This window comes from Lontra canadensis, unplaced genomic scaffold, assembly GCF_010015895.1.
Source record: "Lontra canadensis isolate GAN:19392208 unplaced genomic scaffold, GSC_riverotter_1.0 scaffold4, whole genome shotgun sequence".
In the NCBI taxonomy this organism is placed as follows: Eukaryota; Metazoa; Chordata; class Mammalia; order Carnivora; family Mustelidae; genus Lontra; species Lontra canadensis.
Window position 1 is genome coordinate 9,075,858 of NW_022630998.1, and position 18,080 is coordinate 9,093,937.

Consider the following 18,080-nt stretch of genomic DNA (forward strand, 5'->3'; position numbering starts at 1 on the left):
TGATTTGAAAATGCCAGCGTCTGGGGTATCATTAAAGAGCGTTATTGAGGGAGCCACTCTTGGCAAAGCATTTTGCTTAAAAATGCTTATTTGTTCTTATGTCCCTGCAGAGTTGTAGACAGGAAGGAGAAAGTGTGCCTCGATTTACCTCACGCTGCTCCTCTGCCTGGAGCAGGTAGCTTTTGTCAGGAGGCTCCTTCTCTTTGGCCTCTAGAGGCACCGGGAGGGTCGTGGGGGCCACATTACTTAAGGAATAGACATAAATAGATTTTGAAAGGTCCACCCCAATGTCCTATGACCAAAGCCTCTTGGAATTTCTTTGATTTCTAGTTGACATAAATTAGAATTACACAGGCGTGAAGAGTCCGCCCAGAAAAGATCAGAGAGGCTGCAGGGGGAGGAGAGGCCTCTGTGTGATCCTATTGATTATCCAGCTGCCTTCAGGCCAGGGGCCTCTGTGAGGCTGACTATTATTGATCCACACCATGGAAATAATCGAATTAATTCATTTCTCATCAAACTGCCATTGACGAGACCAGTTTCTCCTCACCTGCTCCAATTCCTGAAGTACTTAGTTGAGGAGTGAAATAGATGATTTCTTTCCGTAAGAAATGATTTCTTCAGGTCATAATAAATTCTTGTGTTCACACAGAGTTCCTCATTTAAATGGTAGAGAGATTTAATCAAATCAATGAGAAGCCAACACAGAAAGCAAGTAATAGAAACCAGTCATCTCCTTAAAGCCAGAAATCTACTTTACAACCTTAAAATATCAAGGGCCAACTTTAGTGTGCCCCATTTAATGTAAAAATATTCAGGGAAAAATTGACCACTGCATTTTTCAAGAAGTAATTATGGTAAGAGAAAGCCTCAACCACCTAAATATTTCTGTGGAGAAAATGGAGTTTTTATCAGCTTGTTTAGGAGTCAGGAGCAGGAAAGCCCTATGGGGAAAATAATATAGGACTCTGTAACTAATATACAGAACTAACTGGAAAAATCAGTTTAAAGGAAAAATAATTTGTGGGGCTCTGTGTCCAGAACAGTTTTGGTAGCAATTCAGCCATGAAACAAAGTGTGTACCTGCGGGGACTCCCCGCTCCCCTGCAATGCATGCACAGCTGTTTCCAGACTGCCCATAGCCAAACCTGAAAATTGAAAATTCATGCCTTATCAGTGAAAACAAAAACAAAAACAAAAAATTCTGTCCTAATAAGGCAGGAGTGGTGTTGACTGTATTTGACTGTGCCAAACGGGGCCTGGGAGACAGAACCATTACCCGGACAGCCCACCGTCGTGTCCTCAGAGGAAGAGGGAAGATGAAAAATGGTCAAAGAGCCTGGCTGGGCCTCGAAAATCTGAACCTCAGTCCTTCCCTTGAAGGATCAGCATCTTGTTCCTTTTGCTGATAAAACAGTTTCTCCAGGTGATTTTCGCATAGGAACACTTTAAAACACATTTTTACAACTCTCTCCTGATTATTCTTGGTAATTGAAACAGAAAAACACATCAGCTGGAATTCAGAGGTTACCTCGCAACCTCGAAGCAGCCAAGCGTCCCACCGCCTCCTCTTCCAGTCCTATTCACCCAAAAGGCCTTTCCTGTATTTCAGTATTAGGGCAAGAAACACAACATGAAGCTTTACGGCAGAAGTTGAGCTGGTGAGCACCGGTGTCAGACTGCTGGGTTTTCAGATTCTACTAACTTCACTTTACTGTCTGTGGGATTTTGGACAGCTTAATCCCTAAAAGCCTCAGTTTCACCGCCTGAAAAAACTGCCATCTATTTACTCCATAGGGTTGTTCTGAGATTAAATGAGCTATTGGCACAGAGTGCTCAGCCCAATGTCACACACGCTGTAAGCCCTCAGTAAATGTCAGCTGTGACTACTACCGTATTTATTCTCATATACATATCTGTTCTGGAACCTTGTGTGTGATATTTAACCATGACATGAACTACCTGGTCCATAAGATTGTATCCGTGAATATAAATTCGCATGCTAATATCTTACAAAGAAAAACTAAGCCCCACGACGTAGCAGTTCTCAGGAACAAGTAGAATCTATTTTTTTCATACTTAAAACCCATTAAATAACACTTATAAAGGAAGAAGAAATTCAGAGACCGGTAGGTCGCAGTCCTTTCTTATGAACAGAGTAAAGACTTGCCAGGTTAGATGGCCACACAGTGTCCAGGCTGAGACTTGTTTGGTTTGCTTCTTCAGGAAAATCGACATCTCCCCTAGAACCTTTTAAGGGAGTATGCTGTAAGTAACTGCTTCTATTTTGTTCACTTCTGTTATGGGATTGATGTATGGTGAAATTTTTTTTTTTTTTTAGAAAGAAAGGAGAGGGTCTGCTGTTCCCCAGATGCTGTAGGGTGAATAGAATATTATGCTGGAGTTTGCCTGAAGGCACCTGGGAGCGTCATTGCTTTGCAGTAAATAATCTCCTTGGAACTTTGATTTGGCTTAAGTAATTATATGAAAGAATTAGGTTTCAGGTTCATATTATTTTTCTAATTTAGAAATAGAAAAGGTAACAGCAGTTTCTTAACAAGGCTCAGATTAGATCCCAGAACTCCCAAGCACCTGACTTCACAGTAGAAGCAAGGACAGCTTGCAGTGGCTTAGGAGACTGGGGGATGACTGCCCCTCTGGAAGGAACCGGCTTAGCCTGCATGGGAGACCCAGCCATTTAGCAGCCGGTTTGCAGGGAAAATTTTGTTTGGCAAGTAGTTTTTCAAGAAGAAACCTAAACTCCCTCCCCTGCCCCAATAGTTTTCATATATTTTGTCCATTTATTCAAGATATCTCCATTGAGTCGCTTCCTGTGTTCCAGTCACTGTGATAGGTGACAGGTTGAAAAACGGTGAATGAGACAGTCCCTACCCCCATGAGCCCGCAGCCTCCTGGGGGAAACAGACAAGCAAGCAGGCAATTACAGTGTGTCCTGTGAGTCTGCAAATTAATTGTCAGAAATGACACCCCAAAGTATATTTCCTTTGCATAAAGAACCTTGCTTTGATCCTGCATCTACCTTCAGCCGAGGTCCTCTGCCATTCTGTTTTCCTCCAGTCTGCTGATTCTGCTCTTTCCAGCATCACCAGTCACTTCCTCATCACCACATCCAGTGGCCACTTTTCTGTCCACAGTTTGCTTTGTATCGCAGCAGCTGCATCACTGTGGTAACCATGTCCTCCTTCATGAGAATGCTTTTCTCTTGCCTTCAATGTCACCATGCTCCTGGCTTTTCTATATCCATCTCCCGGGCTGCTTCCCTCATCTGTGAAGTGGAAATAGAAATAATACCTCTCCCGTAAACTATGGAGAGGATTAAATGAGTTAATGTATGGAAAGTTCCTTAGCAAGCAATAAACATTAGCTCTTATTTGCTGTGACGGTGAATGCTTACCTTCCTTGTCCCCATCCCTCTCCTGCTCATTTGAATATAAGATCCATGGATTTCTGCTTCTAGGTTGTCTTGCCAGAGCCTGCCACAGTGGCTGGTCCGTAACAGTTACTAAACAAACACGTATCAGTGGCGGGGAGGATGGGCTGTGTTTCTCTTCTGCATTCTGTGTAGCTCCAAGGTTCTGAGGAGGCTCTGGGAATGACAGAGTGGGCAGGGGGCCTGGTCCTTACATCTAAGTTCAACCACTTTCATTGGTTCATTCATTTAGTTTACTTATTTGGTTTGCTTGTTTGTTATTTTGGTTTGCCAAGGTATTATACAGCTACAAGCAAGTTTGAAAAACATTAGCTCCCACTTCCTTCTAATAGTTTTATAGATTGTAAGGAGTAGCTGGAGGGGCACCTGGGTGACTCAGTGGGTTAAGCATCTGCCTTTGGCTCAGGTCGTGATCCCGGCGTTCTGGGATCAAGTCCCCCAGTCAGGCTCCCTGCTCGGCGGGGAGTCTGCTTCTCCCTCTCGCTCTCCTGCTTCCCTTGCTTGTGTTCTCTCTCTCTTTCTCTCTCTCTCTCTCTCTCTCTCTCTCTCTCAACTCTGTGTCAAATAGATCAATAAAATCATTTTTAAAAACTGTCTGGACAGAGGGAAATAAATGACTAAGAAAGATGATACCTTGGATTTAATACCAGTTTTTGTAACTGGGGGATTCCGAGTGTAGCCAAAAGCCCCTGGGGTTCAGGAGAGTCACAGATGGAGTCCAGGCATCCGTTGTATGATTGGACTCTGATCCCTTCAGAGCCTAACCCCCAAATGCTCTGATTTATGTAGAGTCTCTCTTCTGAGCACCAAAAATATCACCTGTTTTCAGGTTTTCTCATCTACAGATTTACAGATCACTTTTATGTAGAATAAATTTTTGTTGGTAATAAATTTGTTTTAGGAAACAGGTCAACTCCATCAATTCTACCTGATGGAAACAGCCGTTTTTAGAAAGATTTTTTTTTTTTTTCATTAGGTGTCCACCGGTGATTACCACTGCCCTAGGCTTTATGTAAGAAAACAAAAACTGAATTCAAGAAACCCATTAAACATAAAAGACAAGACATTTTTAGTTCTGAGAGTCTTCTTTCTCGATTGTGTTTTTCAGCTTAACTTGAAGAGTTGAATTTAGAAACACCCAGATGTGTTCTAAAAATACATTGCACTTACTGCTCAGTTAGTGACTACATTAATTATCTTATTAGGGCCCAGTGTTTCTCAAATAGTCAGTCTTTTGCTGAACCATTTAGAGCTTCGCAGATGACTCCCCAAGTGGCTTTCTCCATCTTGATGTCCCACACAGGTCTGCTTTGGTTCCCATCTGTGCCACACATGCAAATCTATACCAAAAAAAAGTGTGTAGATTTGTGCCATAGGTTAATTCCAAGGCCTGTGGTCTGTGGCTTCTGAATGGACGACATGAGGCTATACATAGAGCTTACCCTTGACTTGAAACATCCTCCTTGGTGGAAGATTGCTTGGTGGAACAGGGAATGAAAATGTCACTAATTTCTCTCTCTGACAGTCTGGTTGTTGGACTCCTGTCACACTAATCTCTAATTAGAGGCTTCAGGTTGGCGAGCCCCGATTCTCAACTTAACACTGCAGGCGTTTCTGTGATCCTCGTCCTCCCAGGTTCTTTGCTGCTTTCTCACTGTGCTAATTCAAGTGAATAGAAAGCAATGCTAGTGTTAACAGGCAACCCACATTTCATGAAAAAGAGACAGCATGAAGCCAGGCCTGTTGTGATATTGACAGAGCATAGCACTTCCAATCATTGCAGATTCTGAAATGGAATGACTGCATTTGACAAAGTTGACTGAATTTATGAGCCTGCCCCTGTCAGGTTCATTGCATTCTCAGTATCTGTCTCTTTCTATGCTTTGGGACTTTTAGATGAGTTTTTTGCCACCCAAGAGTAATATTTCTTACCTCTCTCTGTAAAAAAAAAAAAAATACGTCCTTAAAGGCCTCAGGCCAGTAGTAAGAGGTTCATGCATGAAGCGTAGTGCATTGTGGGTGGCCTATAATCGGTCAGTTGACTCCCATCTTCAGCAGGTGGCCTTTAGTCTCCAATAAGATTATTTGTTTTTTCTTCTTAAAATTTTATTAAATATGTAGTCGTGTATGCCCCATACTTCCATCTCATGGGTGGTCCCTTGAGGAAACACCGCCTTCACCCATGTGACAGCTTTGTTTAATGGAGGCTTCCCTTTCATCAGCTGTTGGGAAGGTGAGAAGGTGACCTTCTTTGGCTGTGCCCAATTAGAGTCCCAATACTGATCGACGCTGAAGGAGAGGAAACTAGTCTGTTTTTACCACATTCAAAAAATGCGGTATTTATTTCACGTAGTGATGAGTATTTGTAAAATGATGGACTAATAAGCTGTAGGAGCGGCAGTTTCTTTCTCCAGAAGCCCTGACTCACATTAACACAGAGGGCAGTGTGGGAGGCAAGGGCGTACTTGTTATCTTTAAGTGATCTTAGTTTAGACCTTGCCTTCAGATTCCCAACAGCAGAAATTACCTGTGCCCCCTACAGCCTCTTCAGTTGAAATCTAGAGACCAGTAGGTGTCAACTTGAGCTGCACATTGAAATACGGAGTCGGAGGGGAGGGCTTTAAAAACTACTGGTGTGTGGGATCCACTCCCCCAAGATTCAGATACAATCGGTCTGGGATATGACCTGAGTGTCAGGATTTTTAAAAGATCTCCAAGTGATTCTAGTGAGCAGCGGGGCTGAGATCCACTATATTCCTGTTTGTGTTCTTGGTTGCAGACACAGCTTAAGTCATCCCCTGTCCAGAAACACATATCAAACATTTGTTATGTATGAGTTACTGTGGAGTTCATGGAGAAGGACATTGGTTTGACTGAGAGAGGTGGAGGGAAGGAAAAGAATGGGAAGTTGCCTGTAGAGTAGAGACAAAGAGCAGGTGCTTTGGCTCACACCTAGAATCATTTTCACAGCCCTCACCAGTCTGGGGAAGACCCTTTCTCTTCATTGTGGGCTCTGCCCACAGTCTGTTCGTGCCTACCGAGCTACTGCTGTATCCTCCTCCAGACTTCTGGGAGGCTTAGCCTTGCCGCTGAAGAGAAAGATGAAGTGAGAGAGTGTATATTCACTCCCAGTTTTTGGTGTTCTGGACCTCTGTGTTCTAACGCAGGGCAGCATCAGCGGGATACAGCACATCACCCAAACAGGGACGTGACAAGTCCTGCTGCAAGGGAAGGAATTGGAAGCCCTGAAGAGAGCCTGGCGCATGGTGTTGGCTGTGCAGGGTCCCAGGAAAATCAATGTATCATCTGCTGTTTTATTCTTTTCTTAGTATCCTATTTAAAATACTTTAAACTGCACTTAGATGACTCATCTCATTTACATGGAAATTTGACGTATTACTAGAATTTACATTACCCTCATTTTATCCATTTTGATATGTGCCCGTCTTGGGGCCAGTGGGCACTCGCCTAAAGAGCTATTGGGCCTCATTTGAATATGCGTTGTCCATGATGGCTTTTGCTACACCTTGTGAATGCCAGTTTCCACAGATAAGCAGTACAGTTTCCCAGAGAGCCAAGAAAGTCAGAGAGAAGCAGATTCTGGAGGCGGATTGCCCGACAGACAACACTCTGCCTCTGGGCCGCCAGGAGTCAGCCACTGGGGCTGTTAGCAGTGAGTGACATTGCCCAGGGAGTCTGTGAAGAATGACAGACCAGTGTGAGGGCAAGAGCCCTGAGTTAGGAGAGAGGAGTTGAGTGTGCTATTTGCAGCCCCTTCACAGATGTGCTGTGGGTTCCTTACTTCCCCCCCTGCAGATAGAGGGGTTCATTTTCTTCACCCTCCTCTCCTCAGAACAGAGCCACGTGAAACAAGATCTACTTCAGTTATACCCTTGAGTTTGCTAGGTGAGCTGCAGAAACATTGCCTTAACAAAGCTTACAAAGTAAGGGACAGAGTGGAGTTGTTTTCTGGGCGCACAGACGGGTTTCCTTTCTTCCCTGAATAATATGCGTGTATTTGACACATATGTGCACAGGCTGGTGCCTCCTTGTCCTTCAGAAGTTCAGCTAAATACCACTTCTTTCGGAAAGCCTTTTCCCACGCTCCTGGAGAAGGCTGGGTGCCTCTGTCCACATCCACCTGCACTTCCCCTAGAAAGGGCTTCTCAGGCTTTGCTGTGGCTGTGTAATTGTCAATTTTCCCTGCTCCCAGAGGACAGGGACCATATCTGTCATGTTGGTCATTGTACCTCTGGGACACAGAAAAATGTTTTGATGGGCCGGGGACTGGAGAGAAAGCAGTGCCTGTTTATGTCATGGGCCTGTGTGCCCTGCCAGGAGGTTCCTTGTCTGTCCTGCAGCATCATTACATCTCTGTCATGTTTCAAAGTCTTGTGCAACCACAAGTCCTCAACAGAATATTCCCCAAGCCATGTGAGATCCATTAGAATTCACATTGCACAGAACAGCCATTTTGAAAACATTGTAAAGAACTTTGAAATCTATTTGTATGTAAATTGAAATCGTTTTTTGTCATGTAGATGGAAATTGAACGTCAGTGAATGTTTTACTGGGGCAGGTGATCGGTTAGGCCCCAGTCAGGCTCTGTTATCTGTATGCTGGGCCAACACGGCGCAAGGCAGAGAACATTCGTGTTTAGGGGTCCTGGATTCAAATCCTGGCTCCTATTTACCAGCTGCATGACCCTGTGTGAAATACCAGTTCTTTCTGAGCCACCGGTCACCTGTAATAGGGAACATTAATGCTTATATGCCTGGAAAATTGTAAATGCTCATTGAATACTTTTCCCGTTCCCTCCATGCTAGAATGGGGACATGCTTTTGTTTTGCCTCTATTGGTCATTAGGATGAAAAATGAGCAAATTATGTTCAAGTATTTTGCCAAAGTAAACCATGCTGAAGAGAAGAAATGTGTTTGATTTGTCCCCTACCACATGAGTACTTAATTTTGATGAGCACAGTGTTTCTCAGTGGAGTGCATTGGACAGTTTGGGTCGCAGAATTTTTCCTTTTCTGAGACTCTACCATGAGTCACTCATGATTGCTTGAGTATTACTTCCGTGCTATCTGGAACGAAAAATCCCTAACAACACCATGATGACAAAACCAACAACAACAAAAAGTTCCTCGGGTTGCCATTTTCCCCCAGGTAGCAGTGAAGACAGGTAGAATTATGGAAGCCCAAAAAATTACAGGAGATAGCATTGTTCTGAGTCAGGAGATATGCCCACAGTTCCCCTTCTACCACCAGATAACTGTGACATGAGAAGGGACCTTAAATGTCACAGAATTTCAGAATCTTCTGTGGGGCCCTCCTGGGTCTGCCACACTAAGCAGGGTGCTGATGCCGTAAGCAGAAGCATTAAATCTTCTGAACCATGTGGGGTTTTGCGAAGTTTTGGAAACCGGCTCATATCTAGTGACCATAAACATCTTTCTCGGTGTTGTCCGACCAGTATAATATGTCACTGACCTCCAGTAAGGAAGGCTACCATCATTTAACTGAAGCACAGCTTGGGCATTTCCTGAGTACTGCCTGACAGCAGCATGACCCAACAAAAATGGCTGAACCACCATCATGAGCTACTTTGGTCTCCTGTGTAAAACTGTTGGAAACCCCAGGGAAGGTGTATCTGGAAAGAGGCACCCTGTGATGTCACATGGAAAGGAGAGTAGCACAAAGAATCACCTTGGGTATGAGCTTCAAAGGACGAAAGGAGTTTGGAGCCGCCATAATGTCAAGACTTTAGAGACTGCCATCACTGTAGCTGGAACAGTCTGGGAACAAGGTGAGCTTACCTCCACAATGTCTGGCGTGGTACTTATCGGTGCTTCTGTGTTTATTCAATACCTATTCATTGAATGACCGCTGCATTAATTGAGCCAGCAAATATTTATTGAGTTGTTACTAGGTGCTAGGCATTCTATAGGTGCTAGGGATTTGGCATTGAACAAAACCAATAGAAACTCCTGTCTCTTGAGCTCATAATCTAATGGGGTAAGAACACAGTGGGCAATGTACATAGGACTGAAAACAAAGGGATGACTCAAATACTCTTTGCTGTCAAGGAACTTTCAGTCTAGAGATAACGCAATACGTGTTATTGGTAATGGTATTTTCAGTAGTGGCCACTTTCTGCAGGGAAACTTTCTCCATTTAGAAAAAAGTGATTTTTAAAAAAGTGATTTTAGGTAGGTTATTATATTCATAAGTGTGATTTTGATATACTCAGGTGTCAAATATTTCCTCCCTCATAAGAAACATGTCCTATTTTAAAAACATAAGGCAAAGAGGAAATAAGAATCACATAATATAAATGGTTTCTTCAGCAAATTTTATCAGAAATAGTATTTTTTTGAACTGTAGGTATCATTAGGGAGCTACTTCAGGCTTGGGCTTACACGTAGCTGGAACTTTCTGGGGAAAGTATTGATAAGGAGGTGAAACAGCAGTGTGATGGTCTAGATAAATTAGTTCAGCTGAATCTCTGAAGCTCTGAAGGTTCTCTCCTCACCCTTCCATAGTAGCAGCAGCAGTAGAATGAAACTATGGTGTGATTTACCTTAATTAGCATAGCAATTTACCTCACATTTTCAAAAAGTGCTAATAGATGTTAACTCAAAATAGATTAAAATACCAGACAAATTGCTACTACCTTGAAAAGAGTTATAATAATTTTGAAAATGTAAATTATGGTTATGCAGTCTTTGGAGAGAACTATAAAATCCAATCTTTCTTATATTTAAAAAAAAAAAAAAAACCTGTGTTACTCACTGTTTTCCCTTTAATCACCATAATTTCTTCAAATGACACCAGTGCATATTTCTTTAGGAAGATAGACTGCATTTTTCAAATCTCCTGTGTAATATAGGAGTTGCCATTGATAGTTTTCAGCAAGAGGAAAAGAAATTGAATACAGAAAACCAGGGATCATGGGGAAATTTAAAAAAAATTCATCTACGTTCCTTTTTTATATTACACACATTTTGTGAGTTGGAACAGAGAATGGTTCTTTTCATTCTAGCCAGTAGAGTTGTGCATGACAAAATGTCTGCAGAAATGTGTATGTAGGCGTAACGATTTTAAAATGATTTGGACCCTCCTGGTGTCTTACACCGAACTCTTTCTCTAAGACACCAAAGTGCTTATGTATTCTATACAAAGAGGTGAGCATAATTTGTACTTCTGAGGAGTAAATGAAAATAACTTTAGTATAAAATTTGTCACACTCTATTGCCAGGAGACACTATAAGGAAAAGATAGATATTTCCCCTGAATAGCTTCTGCCCAGCAAAGCTCCAACATGGAATATTTGCATTTTTCCCTCTGTTTTGTTTTCTAGAATTTACAGAGCACTGTTAGCAGAAAGATTGCTTTGAAGACATATTCTATCCGCAGAGGATTATTTGTTCTGCTTTTCATACAGCCATATGAGGCCAAGTTACTGTCTATTCTTGCTCATAACCTGTGAAAGCCAGAGAGCTAATATACTCTGTATTCCCAGGTACAGGTAGACATTACCTAATGCAAAAGAAGTAGGTAACTTGAATTTTGGTAAATCAAAGGATGTATAAAAGACATTGGGAGAGCTGAAAAAGTAAATTAACCTCACCGTGGAGGACTTTACCAAATGGACAATTATCCCCTCATCGATGTGCTTCATAAATTTATCGTCACATATCAAGTTTGCTTAGGGTGAATTGTATCTATATCTATATCTATATCCCCGTAAAACAGTTATCACATAGAGATATTTTCTGTTTTTAAAAATTGGATCTCCAAAACAATTGCCTGTCAGTCCTAGGTAGAGGACTTTATACGGGCCCATGTGTTGATCAGAAAAGATACAGCACCAAAGCCTGTCCCCATCTTTAGGGTGGGTTTAAATGTCTTTTCTTCTCCATTCTTTATCGTCTCTTTTCAGGTAGCTGTTCTTTGAATATCAAGTGGCTTGGACCATACTTTCTTCCCTTGCAATGCAATGTAGATTTTCTGGGCATCCTCTCTGACCAAGTGACTTCATTTCTTTCTTAATGGGAACTGCATCCTTGCGGGTTTGTTGATGGCAGGAGGGAGGAAGTTAAACTAACAACAGAATGGGGAGCATCAGGTAAAGAAAAGGGAGGATTTTCTGAAAGTAGGTATTTAAAGCCTGAACTGTTTTATCAAGGAAAGTTCTGGAATCTCTCACAGAGAATAGTAAGATATAATAGATTCTGCTTGTATATGAAGTACATTTTAAAGGTTACTTCTTGCCCTGTGATGATTTTATTTTGAACATTACAACTAATGTTATCAGAGCTCATTTCTGAAATATCTCAGAAATTGAACAATATTGAGCATCACTATAGAGAATTGGTCACCCTAACATATCATGAATTAATTGGTTATTGAGCACCTGCTTTAATATTAAGAGCTACCACTTGAAGACCTTTTTAAGTCAGTTGCAATGTTAAGCATATCATTATACTTAATCCTTATAACAATCCTATTACTTAAGTACTTTTTTCCTGTTGTATACAGTTGAGGAAACTAAATCTTGAAGAAATAAAGTGAAACCAGGGTTCTAGCCTGTTTCTGGTTGACTCTGAAGTCCATGATATGCACAGGAAAGGGGGTACCTACCCCAACCTCTCTGGGAGATAGGCCTGCTTAGGGAAGACTTCTGAAGAAGGGAATTCCTGAGCCAAATAGGAATTCCCCGGGGAATCATTGGTCTTTGTGATTAATATGTTAGTGTATGGCTTTGCCTTGCTTTTAGTTTCTATTTTTTCTTTATTATTTGGTATTTATTTTATCATTCATTCACTAATCACTAGGCCTGACTTATGGGACACAAACATGATCTTGGCTCTTATGGATTGTACATTGGAGCAGGAGAAAGAGATATTAAATGAAGCAATTATAAACTAAGTTTATAACTGCTATGAAGTCAAAGTGGGCAATGTCGAAAGAATAAATAACCCGGAATCCTTACCTAGCTTCGGAAGGGCAAGGATAGGGCAGTGGTCAGAGTCTTCTGGGGCAATGACACTGAAGCTGAGAACTCAAGAACGACTAGGAAGTAGGCATAAGGAAGGGGTTTTTAGGGGAAAGTGGATTAAACAGTATTCCAGGAAAGAGAATAACATGTGCAAGGACCCTGAGACCAGAAGAAACTTGGATATTTTGATGATCTGAAATTATGTCAGGTGACTGGAGTATCAAAAATATGCTAGAGAGATAGGGCTATATGGTACATGAGCTTTTATCTGTACTGTTATAAGCTGCCTCAACTCAAGCAAGACTTTAGAGCATAAGTTTAAATTAAAAAATTAAAAACACTGCTTAAAAATCTTCTTAAGGCCTTCAGTTCATATTCTCAACTCTAACTTGTATATCAGTTTTTCCTTTTAAGATTATTTTCTTCTTGTTTTTGAAAACAATGTTATATACTGTATCTATATCACAAAAAAGAATTAACTACATGGTTTGATTGAATTTGGAACGAAAGTTGATTTAAATACAAACAAGTCTTGAATAGAGAGGTATTCTGACAGATTAAGTATCAATGCAATGTTGAAATATCAATTCTCAATTTAAAAAAAAAAAGATTATATATAACATAGTTTTCCAAATCACCCAGAAAACATCATGTTATTTCAGAAAAGTGCAGATGACTGAATGTCATGGTCATCATACTTCTAAACAGGCTTTCAAAGCAAACAGCAAGGGTTTGATGTTGTTTTAGGTTTTTCCTGGTGATCCTGATCTTTTTCGATAATGGACAGACATGGAGAGGGAGCATAAAATTGTGTATCATAAGCACCTTCTTTCAGACCAGCTTACTCAGGATAAATGAAATATTGATGTATTTGAAAATGCCCAAGTGTTCAATAAAGATTTTAAATAAAGCTACCTAAAAGTTGTGGTTCTTAGGTTAATCATTTATTTATCTAAAGGATGAAGAAAGCTGTCTACTTCTGTGATATGAACTGCAATCAGCTTAAAAATAATTGACAAATTAATCCCTTCACAGCACAGCAATTGTAAAGGTGTTAGTTTTAATTAGGCCTGTCTGATTGCCTTGTCTAATCAAGAATCAAGGTGGTATCTTTGATGGTTAAGGTCTACCGGGGCCATCCCTGACCTGCCAGCCATGTATGTTTTAATTATTGATTCCTCACATTTCAGCCCTTTTCACAAAGGGACTTGAAGTTTGCAATACCTTAACATTTAAAGGAAAGAAAAATAAACATTTTCCTCAACACTTCTATCTAGAATCCTGTGGATCTTCTGTACCAAGCTACAGTTTTATCCTAAAGAAGCTGTCAGGTCGATGATGAAGTCAAACGCACATAACAATGCCATCGTACCACTGCCTCTCCTCCCAAGCGCTAGCTTTTCCATGGGTATTGTTAAGCTCTCAGTAAGTCACCATCATTTGTGCTTCTAGAAAACACACTTGATTTCTTATGTCTTTTTCAAAAATCTCCAAATCTCCAAGGTTGAATGAACACCAGTACTTAGGAAATCAGGAAGGTCAGACAAAAAGGAACACGTAACTTATAAAACGCTTTCTCATGCTGCTGAGGGTGAGGGTGAGGATAACAAGTGCCACCGACAGCACGCCCGAGGACATGGGCAGGTGGTGGTTTCAGCGGTCCGTGTGCGTGACGGCAGCTCTTCTGTGGTTGCAGGTCAACGAAGTGACGGTGGAGCAGCTGGTACAGCAGTACCCCCACATCACCTTCAGCACCGTGCTGCAGGACTGCAAGAGGACCTTGGAGAGAGCCTATCAGATGGGGTGGACCCCCAACATGTCTGCCGCCTCCTCCTAACACTCCTGTCCGTGGCACGTCCACTCGGATCATTCAGCAGGGTGGAGGGTAATTGGAGATCTTGGGTGGGTGATCCCTTGGAAAGGTTTTAACTGTTCCATGTCTACGGGTGTACCCTAGTGTGTATGTTTGTGTCTTGTTTGCATACTGCATAGCATAAGCGCAACTGCTATTTGTTCCCAGGTGAGCTGGGAGTTATTTTCTTAAAAATTAAAGATTTCGAAAGCCACAGAACCTTTAGTTTTTAAGTTCAAAGGCTTATTTCTCTAAAGGAAATTTTTTTTTTTTACCGTAAAACCAAAAAACTTTGGTCTATTATTTTTGATCTTCTAATTACTGCCTCTTAAAGATGCCCCAACAGGAAGGCATGTACCTTCTCTTTTGATGAGATAGAAGCGTGCACTTCTCCTGATGATGACCAGACCAGAAGTAATGTTGCACTAATTAGAAACCAGGAAACCAGTACTTTGCGAAATTGTAGGCACACCCACACAGGGGGTTCTCACACCCCCTCCTCTGTGTGTACATGAGCACGTGTGCACAAACTCCAGGGCAGTTTCTTTCTACATCGTTTTCTGACAGAAGGGGCCTTCCTCCAGGTCCCTGAGGGAACATGTCATCCGCTGCGGCTCTGCCTCAGTCTACCTGCAGGAGCTGACTTGCTGTCTATAGGTGAGGTAGGGACTAGAGAAAATAAAGCCTTCTGTGAAGTTTTTTATGTGGAGGCCGCAATCTGAACTCCCCTGGCCAGCTCACAAAAGTTAATTGTTCATTATTCTGCAAATGTGTTCTGTTGAGTACTGAATATTTTACTTAAGTTTTATGTTAATGTTGTATTAGTTTTTATTTCATGGACAGTAACTGGTCCGGATATATTTTAATGATATTTGGAGCTAATCTTAGCATTATCCACATTAAAGGCACCAATGTAATTAATAGTGTGCAGTTATTTTAAAAAGAAAAAACCTACAGATCATTTACTTATTTTTGTTAATTTTGGTAATTATGAAAATATATTCCTGAGATTTGGAGGTAATCACATGGATAGAAGATTAATGAGTGAGATATAAGTAGACAATCTTTCTATTGATTTATCTTTTTTTTTTTTTTTTTTTTTTTGCTTTGCTTTGGGCTTTAGAACAGGTTTTTTGGATATATGCATGTTATTTTTGAATAGTTCTTATGCCACTATAAAGATCTATTGCTGGTTAATGTATGAGTTAAGAGAAAAATTAAGAAAATCTTTTCCTTAAGATTCTGTTTACACTCGTCAGAAATAAGCATTTCTTGTTTAAAGATTGCCAGCTTTCAGTTAAGACAATATCTATCAGTAAATGAATATATGTTTTGATTTCACACATCTTTATAATTAATTCATAGTAGGGACTCGGGCTCAAGTAAACTTTCCTGTGTCTAGATCAAGACAGCAGGGAGCCTTTTTAAGCTAAAGACTGATTATCTTTCACAGTAGAGCTAGACACAAAACCCTGCCTTGTGAGTTTGCTATTTATTCTTCCCCAATGTGGACATAACTGGTTTTTTGGTCTTTAACAGATATACTAAGGTTTGAGTTTCACTTTCGATAAGTCCCAATACAGCTAAAATGATACTAGCTGTAAGAAACAAAATATAGCTTTACATTCAAATATCATTCACTTATTTATAATGACTTCTTTTTTGTAAACACTGTTTCCTTTGATTATGTCAACATGTTTGTGATGTGGCATGTTTCCTGCTTTTAATCCCAATCAGTTAAGAAAATCTAGTTAGTAAGCTACCAAGGGTATTTTTCCCATCACTAAATAGGTTACTAATTTAATTTGAAAGGAATAAAATTTGTGTAAGGAAAAAAAAGCTGTTTATTATTAATAAAAAAGTTCTTGCACATCAATTGGTATCATTTTCATATTCATTTCCCCACCACTGAAAAAATATTTTAATTCACAATATTTTAACTGGTTTTTAATCCAAAACTAATTTATAAGACAGTATGTATAGTAATAGTAGCTTGAGTGAATAAACAGAAGTTTAATTTTTATATATGTCACACTATATTTTAAATAGTTAAAAAAAGACAAAAGAAGGGAGAGAGTCATTGATGATAGGGATGGTGCCATTTCAGTTCAAAGTTGTAATAATCTTCAGAGTGTTACAGTTCGGTTGTCAAACGGTTTCAGAAGTGTATAATTGATTTTTTTTTTAATGTTGCATTGTTTGAATCTAAAATACAGCACTATAACATGCTTTAGCTTGGGGCGGGTGGGGTGGGGGACTTGCACTTATTCCTTAAGATGTTGACTAATCCAGAAAGCCTGATGCAACATAACCTGGAAAACTGCTTTGGTATATTTGTAGAAATCTGTAGAAATATCATATGCAGCCTCAAAGCATTAATCTCAAAAAACAACCAGGAAAAAAAAAAAAAAAAAAGCATCACCTTGAGTGATCCTGTGATGGTTGTTGAATGTGTTCTCATTAGATGCTTTGAAATGAGGCTTAAAATGATTTCTGGGCAATATAGAGTTTCTTGTTTTGCTTAGAATGTCATAAATATATGTGAACACATTTAATGCAGGGCTTTTTATCCTCTCCAAAATGTCAACAGTATTTTCAGAATAAAGACTATGAAATATATTGCTGTAGTGAAAAATTCTGGTCCTTTGTCTTTAATGTCTTTTTGAGTGGATAAAGGAAATTCACCCAGTTTGTAGTTTCTATATTTCCGTGAATCTTTTGACCTTGCAATGGGTTGCAATAAAAGAGAAACAAAACACTGTGTCTTTTGTTTTATTTTAGAGACAATAAATAGCCTCCCTGGTGCTGGCTGGGTGGGATGCATGCAGTGGTCCGTGTCCTTGTGTGTTTCACTACTGACTTTATGTAGGTTTGACTAACCGGAATAATAAACAAGCCTGGGTTTAGGAAATTCTAATTTGGTCAGTGATTACTGAGATAGATTAAAACCTTAAACAAGTGGTTTGTTTAAAATCCCATTCCCTAAAGACTCATTCATTTGCTTAACCATTTATTCAATTTTTCAAAAGCAAATAAAATAAATATATTGAGTAAAAAACATGGGCCAGGCACTGGTCATTTAACGATAAATAAAACTCATTCCCATCCTCGAGTTTCTCATAGTCTAGCAAAGAGACATTCTTGAAAACTAGCAATAACAGTGGAGTACAATAGGTGAAATGGTGGGCATAATTAGAGGGAACGCATAGGAGACAGTAGCAGCTTTGGGAAGGAAGAGCTTCACAGAAGAGGTCCTTTTAATGAGGGTTGAAGGAATAACAGGAATTTACCAAACTTACTGTGGGAAGGAAGGGAGAACAACCTGGAAGATGGAAAAACATGTGCAAAGTCGTGAGAGTATGAGACAGCAAGGCAAATTCAGGGTGTTTGAGGCAACCAAGTCAAGTAGAAGAGTATCTGTTCTATAGGGGCAGGGGGTAGAAAAAGCCTCGACAGAAAAACAAGGGCTAACCATAAACTCCTCTTCGACACTGGAGAGATGAGACTTGTAGGAAAGGTCATTTCTTAAAATGTCTTGCCCTAAATTCTTTCAACAAGTAGAAATTTAAATGCAGGACTTCTATTTCTGTCCATATGCTAGAATGAAGATCCTGAAAGATTTTCTGCCATGTAATGTCTAAAACTTTTCAGTTTTATATTTCATATTTCATATTTTTAAACCCTTTTCACTGACTAGACATGCCTGCAAGAAAGCGAAAGAAACCCCTTGTGGCCAGGTACGGAATAAGAACATCAGTCTAGAGCAGGGGTCA

At 40.3% G+C, this 18,080-nt stretch overlaps 1 protein-coding gene across 1 annotated transcript in view; it reads left to right on the forward strand.

The window, feature by feature from the left end:
- Positions 1-17,063, forward strand: part of FBXL17 (F-box and leucine rich repeat protein 17) — a 501,232-nt gene extending 484,169 nt beyond the window's left edge. Inside the window, exon 9 of the mRNA XM_032845285.1 lies at positions 14,152-17,063. Within this exon, the coding sequence (XP_032701176.1) occupies positions 14,152-14,292 (141 nt within the window). The 3' untranslated portion in view covers positions 14,293-17,063. The remainder of the gene's footprint in view (positions 1-14,151) is intronic.
- The last annotated feature ends 1,017 nt before the right edge of the window (positions 17,064-18,080 follow it).